Here is a 14,780-nt window from a genome sequence, read left to right as displayed (position 1 = left end):
CGTCACCCTACAGGAGAAGCTTTTCACTAGGAGGAGTTGCTTTCGCAAGATGGTCAAGGTCCTCACAGAAAGTCTTTTTTGCTTCATTGTTGCTAGTCAGAGTGGGGGCATAAGCGCTGATGACTGTGATGTGGCGAGAGGGTTTGAGGGGGAAGCAGAGCTTGAGCAAATGCTCACTGATGCAAGTTGGGAGGTCAGGAAGCTAGCGCAGAAGTGATGTCTTGATAGCAAATTCCACTCTGTGGATTCGGTCTTCATTTTCTGGCCTTCCTTTCTAGAGGATGTAACCCCTCGGTTCACAGATGGATCCTTCCTCTGCAAGTCTGGTCTCACTCTGGGCAGGTCTGTCAATGTTATTGTGTGCCAGCTCTCTTGCTATAAGGGCCATTCTTCTCTCTCAGTCCTCATAGTGTTCTCCCTGTCCAAGAGGGTGTGAACATTCCATGCTCAAAATATCATCTTTCCTTCCACTGTTTTTTGACTGCTGTGGGGGTAAAACTACCAGCAGTGGCATGTTGGCCAGTTTGGTTGGGACAAGCAATTTTTGGGACACCTTTTCTAGTCCCCTCCCTCATTTGAGGGTGAGCAGTGCGGCTCCTAGAAAGGCGTGCTTGGTTGCCTGGGATGTTGCTGAACCCCTCTATTGTCTTGGGCTCAGAGTCAAGTGACCAAGTCCACAGGCTGCCTACGTGCAGGTTTGGCACTACAACTCCCAGTGGTCACCTCCACCTGTTGCTTTGCCCCTCCCCCATCGCCGCAGGACTTTGAAGTAAACAGAAGATGTAGAAGGTTAAAGTAGACTAATAGAGTAGACTGATTTGAGAGATGAGAATGTGCCAAGAACCTGTGCAGGAGAATTGACCTGGTTTCTCCTCTTTTGGTGGTCACAACTCCACATGAACTGCTGATAATGGGCCACATCCTCTGTGACTGAACTGACCTTGTCAACTCTGGCTGTCCTCTTGGCTGGTACTCCCTCCTTTTCATAAGCCCATATATTTAAATCCTCCTTTGGAACCCCCACTCATGCATCTGATGAAGCAGGTCTTTGCCTATGAAAGCTTATGCTTCAGAATACCTGTTAGTCTATAAGGTGCCACAGGACTTCTTGTTGTTTTTGTAGAATTTGGTTGCATAGCAATGTTGTTGGGCTTTCCTGCCTTAATTCTGTGCTTTGAAAGAATCAGTTACTGAAGCAGTTAATACTTTTTTCTCTCAATGACCATTGATACCATTTCTCTTTATTTTTGGTTTAGCAGCATTACAGGGAATATATTTACAAATATTCTATTGTAAATTAATTTTTTTTTAGGTTTGGTTGGAATTTTCTTATGCAGACAGGACAGGTAAATTAGTCTAAATCAGGTGTATGGATAGATTAAAGAAATCCTACAAAAATTAGTACAGAAAGATGTAAATTTTAATCTCTAAAACATGTCTTGTATTAGAAGAGATCTAATGCAGTATAGTACAAGAGTTCAAATGATATAAACTAGATAGTAAGAGAAAGGAAAGCTAAAGATTTTTTCCACCCTTTGATTTTAAACACACTGCTAAATAAAATAATGCGCCAGTCATGTTCTCCACATGAAAAGCCAGAAGAATACCAAAATCTAAGTACAAAAATCTAAGTAGAAAACTGACTTGAATCTGAGGGATTTCAACTGCATCATCCTTTAAAAGGTATGGGTTTGGCAGCCCATGAAGGTGGGACTGCACATCCCCATGGCTGTCTTGCCTGGGCCTGATGAGAAGCAGCACCACTGGATTTGAAGGCACAGAATAGTAATCCATAGAGATTAGTGCAGACAAGCTCAGTAAAAATTCCTGGGAGCATTTCCTATCTCCCAGAGCCCCATACCCATGCCCTTGTAGCCCATGAATATCTGGTTAGGTAAATTTCTATGGTTGTGCTCTATGGATTAGTATTGGTTGTCAGGAATGTGCCTTTCACGGATCCACTGCAGCTGTGTTATTGTGTGATCTAAATTCCACTCAGTTATAATAACAGTGAGCAAAAAACGTGGAGCTGATTACAAAAAGGGGGAAGGAATGAATCATGAAACCTCTGTGAAATTTTATTTTTTTAAAAATTATCCTTTAACTATTTTCATTGCTAGCTCTAATATCCTGTAGCAAATAAAACCTGAACTTAGCATATACGTCTGTCCAAACAAAAAATAAGCCAGTTTGGGCCTTGCAGTGAAAATGAACATCTGAGCAAAGATAGGGGAGAACAAATGATGTGGGGGGGTATGTGGAGTGAGTGTGGGTGAAGTGGGATCTCAGGGAAGGGGCTGGCAGTGGGCAGGATGAGAGTGTTCTGTGGCTTGGAATTAGAAAGTTGGTAACCCTGTTCTGACTAGATCCAAGTTTGCATTAGTCTGGGCCACTGAGGAAGATATTACAGTAGTACAAGTGATCTGATGAGTTGATGGGAAGGGCCATATTTTAGAGATGTTTTGTGGAAGCAAGTGGTTTTGTATTAATTCAGGGGAGAGAAATACACTCAGCCTGAACCTTCCGCCGGCCCCACACATCCAAACTGCAGCAGACTGAACCTCCCGCTGGCCCCACACATCCAACGCGCTGCAACCTTAACACCCCATCAGCTCTGCAGCCCCAACCCTCTGGAACCTTAACACACACCCCCCCGCCTGCCTCGTGGCCCCAACCTGCTGTAGCCTGAAACCCTGCCAGCTTCACAGACCCAACCTGCTGCAGCCTTAAGCCCCACACCCACCCCACAGACCCAACCTGCAGCAGCCTGATCCCTCACTCTGCCCCATGGACCCAACCCACCACAGCCTTAACACCCCGCCTGCCCCCGGACCCAACCCATCTCAGCCTGAACCCCTCTGCCCACCCCATGGACCCAACCCGCTACTAGGTTTTAATCCTCCCTCCTGCTCATGGCCCCAAACTGCCCCCAGCCTTTAATTGTCTCCACCCCCCCAGAACCCAAAGTTCACTCACCTTTCAAAAGCAGCGCCACATGCTGCTACTCCTTTGCCAAATTACGAGCACTTGGAATGAATCTGAGACTTTTACATGTATTTTAATGGGAATTTAGTGTCCCTCTTACAAGTTTTCACCTACGAGCAGAAAGTTGGGAACCAGTTGTGCTTGTATAGTGAGGGATGAGTGTATGCTTGTCCAGTTAGGCATGAGAGGACTGTATGTTGTATAATCTACACTGTACCAAGGAGAAAGTTGCTGTAGGACTGCTTGTTGTTTGTCAAGGGGAAAGTGTTTCATTTATTCTAGAGACCATTACCTGGGTTTACTCCTAGCATTGCCATACCAAGATAAGTATTTTATTGCTTAACATAGTAGTTGTTAGATGTTTAACTCTTGTCCTCGTCCAGGAGAAAGGGTTGGAACTTGGGTAGATGCAAGTGGCTGAGGACCTGTGATCTGTATTTTCCCAGCTCACCTTTTTTGTTTTTGCCCCCCCCAGCCCCAAGTACAAAAACTCTCATCCAGATTCTCATAATTTCACCTTTTGAGTACCTCCCCTTTAGCCACGTTGGTATTCCACATTAACCTTTCCATGCTGTACAAAATGTACATACTAAGATGCTGCTTATTCTGACCACGTCTCTGGCTTCTCTCCTTTCATACCAAGTACAATCGTCTGTCTTTCTCTGAAGTCCCAGCCCAAATGTCTTCTTTTTAAATTTCCCATCACTTCTCCTGCACCAGTGGTAGCAGCCTCGACAAGAAACCACCTGACTAGAGGAACAAAAAAGCAGTCCTGTAGCACTTTAAAGACTAACAAAATAATTTATTAAGGTGATGAGCTTTTGTGAGACAGACCCACTTCAGATCATAGCCACACCAGAACAGACTCAATATATGAAGCACAGAGGTCCAAAAATTGTTATCAAGGTTGACAAATCAGATCTGATTTTTGGACCTCTGTGCTTCATATATTCAGTCTGTTCTGGTGTGGCTATGATCTGAAGAAGTGGGTCTGTCTCACGAAAGCTCATCACCTTAATAAACTATGTTGTTAGTCTTTAAAGTGCTACAGGACTGCTTTTTTGTTCTTCTAGTCAGGTGGTTTCTTGTTGAGGCTGCTACCACTGGTGCAGGAGAAGTGATGGGAAATTTAAAAAGAAGACATTTGTGCTGGGACTTCAGAGAAAGACAGATGACTGTACTTGGTATGAAAGGAGAAAAGCCAGAGACGTGGTCAGAATAAGCAGCATCTTAATATGTACATTTTGTACAGCATGGAAAGGTTAATGTGGAGTACCAACGTGGCTAAAGGGGAGGTACTCAAAAGGTGAAATTCTGAGAATCTGGATGAGAGTTTTTGTACTTGGGACTCGGGGGACGGGGGGACAAAAACAAAAAAGGTGAGCTGGGAAAATACAGATCGCAGGGTCTATCCCATGAAAACTCATCACCTATTAAATTATTTTGTTAGTCTTTAAAGTGCTACATGACTTCTTTTTTGTTTTGATAGAATACAGATTAACACAGCTATCTCTCTATCACTATTTGACGGGAAGAAGTGAGTTACCTCATGGTGGAAAGATGAAAGGGCAATTAAGGATAGTCACGTAATCTTAATTTAAAATAAAACAAAAAAAAACCCCACAACCTTAAGCAGAAGAGCCATGGGGTGCAGGGGAGGGAGGCTTTAGGCCCTCCCCCTCCAAATTTAATACCTGTGGTCTACTTTCCGTAGCCCCAGACAGGACCCTTAACAGAGGCTCCGTCAGATATGTGATGAGTTTGGAAGCTAGGAGATGCACAGCCTGTGGTGCTGGGAGTTTGTTTGTAAACAGGCAGGATGATTACGATAACAAAAGAGCTGTAATTAAAGTAAATTAAGGATCTTTAGATTATCCTACAAGCATTGCCAGATGCTCCAGCTAAAAGAGGAAGTGAAGACTGGAGGGGGAGAGAAATAATTGCTTTGCCAGGGATCTGTACTGAGACCAGAGCTGTTCGGCATATTCATAAATGATCTGGAAAAATGGGTAAGCAGTGAGGTGGCAACATTTGAGTAATTTTGTATCATCTGCAAAATAGCTAACTGTAAAGAAGATTGTGAAAAGAAACAAAGGGATTGCACAAAACTGGGTGAATGGCAGATGAAATTCAATGTGGATAAATGCAAAGTAATGCCTGTGATAATCAATACAATGAACCCATCGATAGAGATCTTGGAGTCATTGTGGATAGTTTCCTGAAAACACCTGCTTCCTTAGCAGCCATAAGCAAAACCAGCTAACAGAATATTGGGATTCATTAAGAAAGAGAGAGAATCAGCAAGAAGATATATTGCCTCTCTCTAAATAAAGTGCCCACATATTACATGCAGATTTGGTCACCTCATCTAAACATGGATTTGGGAAAGGTGTGGAGAAGGGCAAACTAAATGATTAGGAATGTTGAACATCACCTGTATGCAGAGAGTTTAGAAAGACTGGGATTTTTCAACTTGCAAAAAGATCATGGAATCATAGAATACTAGGACTGGAAAGAACGTTGAGAGGTTATCGAGTCCAGCATCCTGCCCTCATGGCAGGACCAAGTACTGTCAAGACCTCCCCAAATAGACATTTATCAAACTTGTTCTTAAATATCTGCAGAGATGGAGATTCTACAACCACCCTGGGCAATTCATTCTAGTGTTTGACCACGCTGACAGTTAGGAACTTTTTCCTAATGTCCAACCTAAACCTTCCTTGCTGCAGTTTAATTAAGCCCATTGCTTGGGTTGCTGTAGGGCAGGCGTGTCCAGCCCGCGGGCCGCACGCGGCCCTGGACAGCTAGAAATGCGGCCCCGCAAGATCGTAAACTTTTAACATTATTATGTGATTTATATACATTAACTATGTTATATATTTTATATGCGGCCCAAGACAATTCCTCTTCACTCAGTGCGGCCCAGGCAAGCCAAAAGGTTGGACACCCATGCTGTAGGGGCTCAGGGCAGAGGGAGGGCACTGTAGAAGTCAGGTGTGGGGTGGCTACCCTGGGGATACCCCACTGTGTTTATTCTGGTGTATAACTGTCCCTGCTATGAGAGCGCTCCTTTTCTATTTGATGAGAAACAATCGTATTATGGGCATATCTCATTGTCCTGGCACAACCAAATGCTTACGTTGTTTTTAAGTTATAATATGAGGAAACTGCATACCAAATTGGGTAGTTCTAGCTCTTACTGTTTTAGGAAGAGTTCTTGTGCAAACACTTTCAGAAGTATGGACAGAAAGAAAAACCTCTGAAATATATAGTAGATGGACATCAATAATCTTTCTAAAAATAATTTTACCAATGTGAGTGATAAGTAACCCTAAAATAACTCTGGAAGAGATAAAATCAAAGTAAATACTATGTATGCGCAGTTTTACCCTGTACAGTCAGATTTTTTTTTTCCACGTAGCAGTTGAGAGAAACTTTTATGATAAGATAATGTGATGGTAAAACTGCAAATATTGAAGAGGGGTGAGGATCTAAGGGGATGGCTATATAGCAAAAAGCTGCAGCAGTGAGTTTTGGAGCCCAGGGCAACTGATTTGGCCTCATATGGCTCATACTGTTGGGTTGGGACTCTGACACTGAACTGGAGACATCTACACTGCTATTTTTAGTCCTGTAGTGTGAGCCCTGCAAGCCTGAGTCAATTGATCCAGGCTCTGAATTTGCTGCTGTTCATTGCGTAGACATATATCGTTTCTAAAACTATATTTTCAATTTATTTTTTTTAAATCATTAGATCTCAAGTTGATTGTCCTTTTAGTACTCTATGAACTGTTTTTACATCCTAACCGTTTCTTGCTTTTACTGTGACTATGGATTTTATACCATGGAATTTAACACATTGTCTCTTTCTTGCAGGAAACTGAATGTTAAATGATAAACAACATTTCTGTACTGGATTATATGTTCAACTATGCTCGTTTTTCTACAGACTGTATTAGAAGATGATATTCCGCATATGACAGAAATGCTGACAGTGGAAAGAGATTGGTCAACTGGCAGTATCACTTTAAAAAAATTTGAGAAAATCTAGTTCACATCAGTAAACAACAGCTGGTAAAGCTTTGTAGTTATGCATATGATTTTAAAAGTAGTTGTAAAGGATCCCACTTGTTTTTACGCAGTGTGCTTGTACTCATAATTTATCACTGAATTTTTATACATTGAAATCATGGTATGATTATCAGTGAGGAAGAATGGAACACTATCTAAAGGCTGTCAAAATGTCCTCTGAGGAAATGACAGCTTCTGTACTTGTGTCTGTGGCACAGGGTAAAGTGATACCTGCTCAGTCAGCTGGAGATGAAAATAGTGAAAATGCTTTGGACACCAATGTTATAAAAAGACATCTTGCTCGTCAAGGAAGGCAGACTACACACACGTTCTCATACTTACACAGACTTAAAGAAGAACATCTTCAGGGCTCACTGCCCAAAATTTTCACTTTGGCAAATGAAGAAGAAATGACAGATATCGGGAGTAACAAAAGCTTCTGGGAAGTAAACACCTGTATTCCTGGTTCAGTGGAGTTTCTTAACATTAATTGTAACTTTCTAAAGAAGAAATGCAAGAACAGCTTTCTGCATAGCCAGTTACATAAATCATATGATTCTTTAACAGAAGAACACCCATGCTTGGAAACTGGAATTCCTACTTCACTAGAGAGAGCCATGTTTGCTGAAATTCAGTTGAAGATGGATGGACCTTCAGTGGACATGAGGTCATTAAGAAATCAGTCACAAGTAAATAAAAGTGGCACAGGTGATACTGATAATATAGCAGTGTTTCACTTTAGCTGTGCTAGTGAAAGAAATATATCAACAGCTTTGTGCACACTACATAACAGCTTCATTCTGGGTGACGGTTTACAGAATATAAAAGTTGGCAATGATCACACCAGTGATTCAACAGCTTGCACTTGTAAATTAATGGAGTTGACAAATAATTGTGACAATAAAAATGGACAACAGTTGTGTGATAATTGTGACACTTTAAGGGATAAATATTTATGTTTGGAAAGAGAAGCACGAAAGCTGAGAGTGGCATGCTCAAGTCACAGCTTCTGGAGTGGTAATTTTACTGGAAGAATGCCGTCAAAGCCCTTTCTGAGCCATTTTGAAGATTGCAGTGGTAACTGTGAAGAAGGGATGGATGAAGAGTTTCTTAGAAACAAAAGAGAACGCTCCACTTTATTAATCAGGAGATTTTGTAAAAATGATAAGGAGGTTAAGAAATCGGTCTATACTGGAACAAGAGCAATTGTTAAGACTTTACCTTCAGGGCATATTGGAGCTGTTGCTTGGAATTATGTGAAACAGAGGAGAAACCAGAGTGACTTTAAGCATTGTAGGATTATAGCAGAACATCTAACTATTCAAGCTTTAAGACAGGAGTTAAATTCTGATCTTGTGAAATCCATATGGTGTGCGGTAAGCTTTTCATCTATTTTTGTCATGTTAACATGTACTGAATTAGTGATCTTTTGATTTAACAAAATTATGACATGGTTGATTGATGAAGGTCTTGAAAAGGGTGTCAAACTAAATGATTTAACAACAAAAAGTCCTGTGGTAACTTATAGACTAACAGATATATTGGAGCATAAACTTTGGTTGGCAAAGGCCCACTGTGAAAGAGTGCATGTGACGAAGTGGGCCTTTATCCATGAAAGCTTATGCTCCAATATATCAGTCAGTCTATCAGGTGCCACAGGACTTCTTGTTTTTAAATTATTTAAATAAAACAGAGGAACATTGTAAGTAAGATATAATACATCTGCAATGAGTTTTATCATACAATATAATAACAAGCTTTTGCTGTGAGTAACAGTTAAGATTCATTGGACAATATGTATATTGGTGTCAACTAGTAATATGTTAAGTCTTATGTTCTCTCTGTTGAATACTCCTCTTCAGAACAGTTTATTTCTCATCCTTAAAAACCCATTTTATCTAAAAATTGGCACGAGTTTCTTATCAAGGGTGAAAAAATCCATTTTTATGGACTTTAAGTGACATTCTTAATGTTTCAAAATTAGTCTGAAAAATTGTTTGAAATACCTAATATTTAACATGGCATGGACTGAATAAATCTAGATCATGCTGTTCAGAGTTCAGCAGTTCCATGTCTGTAGAATTGGAAACAGAAATTGTTCTTGGAAATGGAATGTATAAAAAGTGGTTGGTTCCCCTTTCTCCACTGCATTTAAAAATTGGCATTTTGGAATAGAAGATTACTGTGTTTTACTTTAGAATCAAGCTCAGCCAGAATCTATCATATAGAGCCCTGCTAATCTGTGGATATCAACTTTGACATTGCGAATATAATACAGAAATCCACTGCTCATTTGTTGTGGATGCAGATGCAGATTTTGTATCCATGCAGGGCTCTGCTAATGTCAGTACTGGGATTTTGGTTTCACTTTGTCAACCATATGGTGCCATGATATTTAAAATAATTCACAAGTCAATTGTAATAAGGTTATATAAAATTAACTGATTGATAAATCATAGCATTACTCTTTAGTCATTTTGTTGCCTGTTATTTTCATACCCCTAATATGTGTACATGATGTAGTATTTTGTGATTGGGCAATAATCTAAATTTCAATATAAAATCCATTTTCCATTTTTGAAGTGGTTCCTGATTTTACAGCTCGTCTAGTTAGCTGCCATTTTAACATCCACTTTGCATACTTGTGTTTGGAAACAATATGCCTGAAGAGCAGAAAGTGTATATCAATCACAGACTGCAGCAACTAGTTACCTGCAGTAGCGGTGAAAACATTTCTAGTCAAAGGTGGGTATAGTTGATCACTTTACCAAGACTCAGAAAAGGCCATGTTACTGTCTGTTGTTTAAATAGTGTTTTTATTCTTTTTTCTTTTTAAAAAACCTCTATCTATATCCAGAATAAGTGGAAGAAGTTTTCAAAGTCTTATGACTTTGAAAATCTCCAGTGTGTGTAAGCAGTTCTTCTCTAATAGTTCATGTTTGCATATTTTTTGTGCTCATTTGTTGTTCAGTCATTTTCCTGGTATAATTTTCATTTCTTATGCATTTTCATTTTACTTCTCAATTTTATTTGAAGTGTTGAAGAAAAAAGTGAAATACTTTTATAGGGGGGAAAAAACCCTGTAAAGTTGAATTCATTGGTTTGTGTGTTTATAAGCAGATAAATATGAAGTTAAACTTGATTGTAAATTACTGTTTTCTTTAAACCACTTGTTTGACTTATAATTTACATACAGTATAACAGTCTTCTTCTGATTTTTTTTTCCACTTATGCCATTTGGGAAAAGGTGAGCACTCTTTTCTTTTAGTCTCCGATTTAAGTACTTAAGCATGTAGTACTCCATATGATTTAAGTGCTTTTCTCATTTGGGGTGTGAAGTAAGCTGTTTCAACTCACTAATGTGGAGGAAATTGAGGAGAAATTTCTTCAAATAAGGTCTTTTGAATTTTCGAAAGGAAAACCAGAAATAAAATGAAATAACCACGTCTTTTTACCTTTTGTATAATTTAGTTTTTGTTGGATAGCTGAAGTTATTGATTTGTTTTGAGCTGAGTTGAGCAACTGTGTAGGTATGCTTGTATCTTCTTCATAAATGAATTTTCCCATTCCTATGTTAATGAGGCTCTCTTAAAAAACAAATAAGACAGAAATTAAGAAAATATGTAAGTTGACCATTTGTTTTCAACTGGCGTTCCATGAGACCTGTGTACGTGTGCCATGAAATTTCATTAATTTCCCCTCACCACAGCTCTATGCAGAGTCACTGCAGGGGAAAATGCTGAGCTCACAGGATCCTGTTCACACTGGAAGACAGCTGAAATGCTGCTTCCAGGCCCAAACAGGCTGTTGGTGAATCTGCCTCCCCTTCCTGCTGTGGGAAGGAGGAAGGGTGAGAGACTGTTGGAGCTGGGATGCAGTTTAAATGCTGTGCCCTGGCTCCAAAAGGCTTGCAGGGAGGGGAGCCTGCTCTTTGGAGCCATACCTGTACCCCCCATGAGTAATTGAATAACTTGCTGAATTTTCAGGGGTTACTTGATTACTCAAAATCCTTAGCGTGGTGTTGAGGAGATTCTGAAAATGTGTCTGTGCTCGCTGTCAAAGATGGTGTTCTTTGAGTAATTGCTTGAATGCACGCCCAGTCGCTGGAAACTTTTTGCCCTACCCAGTAGCCATAGGGTCTGTGCGGTGCTCCCTGGAGTGATGCTGATATGACGACCAATGTATGCACCACCTGACGCCCCCCCCCCCCCCCCACTTCCCCTGCTCGGTTCATTCTTGCTGTTGCTTTCTCTGCTCAGGTCCTTTATGGATCACGAGTGGTCTCCCCACCTGGAGGTCATTCATTCTATTTTCCAGCGGTGGGGGTATCCCCAGGTGGACCTGTTCGCCTCCAACCTCAATGCAAAATGTGGGACATTTTGCTCCTACTGCAATCAGAGCCCAGAGTCCTGGGCAGAAAGCTTCAGTGTCCCCTGGTTGGGCAGGCTGACATATGCATTCCCTCCGATTCTGCTAGTTCACAGGATCCTCTTCAAGATTTGCTCGGAAAGGGCATTGATCATCGTGGTGGTGCTGGCATGGGCCTTGACCCTCCTGCCCTGTCAATCCACAAGCCAATGACATTGCTGGTCCGGCTGGACTTGTTGGTGCAGCAAGAGGAGAGACTGCAACATCTCCATCTCCAGTCACTGCACCTCATAGTGTGGATGCTCGGTGGCTAAGGGACCAGGAGCTGGCTTGTTCAGACCCCATAAAGGAAGTATTGTTAAACAGTAGAAAACCCTCCACAAGGGTGACTTATTTGGCTGAGTGGAAAAGGTTTCCATGTGGCTGTCTCACAGAGGGCTGTCTCCGTCGCAAGCCCCCATCCCGTTAGTTTTAGATTACCTATGGGGTCTGGTACAGGAGGGCTTGTCCCGCTCCTCAGTTAGGCTGCACTTAGCTGCCATCTCAGCCTTTCACTTGGGTCATGGAACATCATCTGTGTTCCCAGACCCCATAATCAAAAGGTTTCTGAAAGGTTTAGAAAGAATCAAGCCCCAGGGCTGGGTACCACTGCCCCTATGGGATCTCAATTTGGTGTTAGCTAAGCTTATGGGGGTCCCCTTTGAACCCCCTGGCTACCTGCTTCCTGCTGTTTCTGAGTTACAAAACAGCATTTTTGATGGCAATCACCTCAGCCAGGAGGGTATCTGAGTTGAGGGCACTTTCAGTGGGCCCCTTCCACACAGTGTTTCAGAAGGTTAAGGTTAGGCTGAGACCTCACCCCTCGTTTTTACCTAAGGTTGTCTCCACATTTAATATTAACCAAGACATTTCCCTACCGGTATTTTACCCAAAACCCCATGCCACCCTGAGGAAGCAATGTTTACATACCTTGGATGTTAGAAGGCTGCTGGCCTTCTATATGGCTAGAACTAGGCCCTTTAGAAGAACTCAGCAACTCTTTGTGGCAGTTGCTGATAGGATAAAAGGCCTTCTTGTCTCCTCCCAGGGGATTTCCTCCTGGATAGTGATGTGCATCAGGGAGTGTTACAAGCTTATGGGGGTTCCTCCCCCACTGGTTAGGGCAAACTCCATGAGTGTGCAGGCATCATCTGTGGCATATTTGGTGCAGGTGCCTATCCTGGACATCTGTAGGGTGACCACCTGGTCCTCAATTCATATATTTACAGCACATTACCCTTTTGATGCAGCACGCACAGGAAGATGTTGCAGTGGGCAGGGCTGTCCTGCAGTCTGTTCGGGGCTCCAACCTCAGCTCCTAGGCATTGGCATGTATTCACCCACCCTGGAATGCACATGAGCAATCACTTGAAGAAAGTAGTTACCTGTTCTGTAACTGGCGTTCTTCAAGATGTGTTGCTCATGTCTATTCCAAAACCCTTCTGCCTTCCCCAGTGTTGGCATAGCCGGCAAGAAGGAACTGAGTCGGGTGGGGGGGCGAAGCGGGTTAGGCAGTGTATATATTGCTTGCCATATTGGTGCCTCTCCAGGGGCCACAGCACCGATCCTATGCTACTGGGTAGGGCAGAAAGTTTATGGTGACGGGGCATGTGCCCGCACACACTCAACTCAACTTGGAGTGGACGTGAGCAATACATCTCAAAGAACACCATTTGCAGAACAGGTAACTGTCTTGTTTTTCTGGCGGTAGATTTGAAACATTAATGCATTTGATCCTTGTTTTGCTTGTATACACTATTATATGTAAACCTCACTAGTAAGACTAACCATAGTAAATGTAAGTAAGTGTGATGTTTGTGAACAATCAATTCAGCTGAGAAACGTGGGTGTGTCACAGAATTGTCTGTCTTCTGAAGTGTGCCATGTTACTAAGAAGTCTGGGAACCACTGAAGTAGACACATAAGCTACTACTGCTTTTTAGATTTAGTTCAAGTTGAGAGAGGAAAAAATCAAATGGTATCTCTCAAGGTTAAGATTATTTAACCAGTACCTGAATGCTTTGGTGAGTGAAACTGGAACAATTAAAACAGATTCTCATACCTTGGAGATCTCCTGCTAATTTTCTCATAGTTTAAGGAAAATATTTTGGGGTTTCTTGGGAAGGAGAAATTTGAGATTAAAAGCCAAAATTATTTCCTAGGATTCCCAGAACTTGGAAACTTGCAGAAACTTCACTACTGGTGTTCTATTGTGTTGCATCTCCCAGACTACATAGTAGTTGGGCCAAAATGAACTAACTGAGACGGAGTTTCTCCTGTGCCTGCTAGCACATGAAGCGAAGCATTTTTTTCCATTGCTGACTTTATGGACCAAGAAAGAGAGAGGGGGCAGGAGTCACAGCAGGAGGTTGGGGGGTTATGTGGAAGGGCTGGGCTATGAGTGAGTTGGTGGAAATCAGGGCTGTGTATGTGTACATAGCATACCTTCTGATATGCCTACATACTGTGCCAAGCCCATTGCCAAACCTTCCAGCCAGCCACCAATCTGATGTCAACAGACCTACATTCTAATACCCCACTCTGTAACCAGGATTTCCAGATCTTGTAACTTATAAGTCCTCATGAAAGGTACAGCACCAAAAGGCTTGAAAATCCTCACCCCCTACCATGATGCTTCCTCCCGCAGTCTCTCACTGAAATCTCCCATCATGGGGTTCTCTCTCCCAAACAGTGACTTTACCTCCCATCTAACCACTAGTCTTAGCTGCCCTGCTCCACCCTGGAGCTGCCCAGGCCACATGGTGCCTGGTGTTTTCCTACTTGCTGCCTGAGTGCCACACCTTCCTTCCCCACCTCTGCGGTCTTAGCCTAGCTACCTCCCCCATTCCCCAGGGCTGGGCCAGATTAAGATATAAGAGCTGCAGCCTAATGGTTCAAATACCCCTTCCTAAACAAATGCTACAACTTGATGTAAGTTACTTATCTGGGAATCTAACTCTAACTGAAAAGTCATATAAAGAGAATCTAAGGTAAAGTTCTTCCAGGTTTTAATTTACCATGCATCATTTAGTAAAGTAACAGAGGATATTTAAAAAAAAAAGATCAGTTCCAGATAGCTACAAAGCTCCTAAAGAATAATGTAAAAATAATTCTTTCCCTTCTAAATCATTAATACCTAGGCAATGTGGAGCATTCAGATTCCCAAAGTGTGTGTGGTGCGGGGGGGAAGTTTCCACCTGCCACGCCTGCCTGAGAGAGTTAATCTAGCCCTACCAGCCCTCCTCCATGATTCAGCTTTCTTGTCCCCTTCTTCCTGTCTCTGCTCTGTCCTGAGCCCTGTCCCCCATCCTTCGTGG

General features: G+C 42.0%; 1 protein-coding gene across 2 annotated transcripts in view; it reads left to right on the top strand.

The window, feature by feature from the left end:
- The window catches only part of PLCE1 (phospholipase C epsilon 1), a 313,002-nt gene that overhangs the window by 46,689 nt on the left and 251,533 nt on the right, over positions 1-14,780 (top strand). For both annotated transcript variants that reach the window (XM_075000375.1, XM_075000376.1), the window contains exon 2: positions 6,862-8,432. In XM_075000375.1, coding sequence (XP_074856476.1) covers positions 7,200-8,432 — 1,233 coding nt within the window. In that variant the 5' untranslated portion in view covers positions 6,862-7,199. The remainder of the gene's footprint in view (positions 1-6,861; positions 8,433-14,780) is intronic.

This window comes from Carettochelys insculpta, chromosome 7 (genome assembly GCF_033958435.1).
Source record: "Carettochelys insculpta isolate YL-2023 chromosome 7, ASM3395843v1, whole genome shotgun sequence".
NCBI classification, from domain to species: domain Eukaryota; kingdom Metazoa; phylum Chordata; order Testudines; family Carettochelyidae; genus Carettochelys; species Carettochelys insculpta.
Note: the sequence above shows the minus strand (reverse complement) of the source record. Positions and strands in the feature narration are given on the sequence as shown.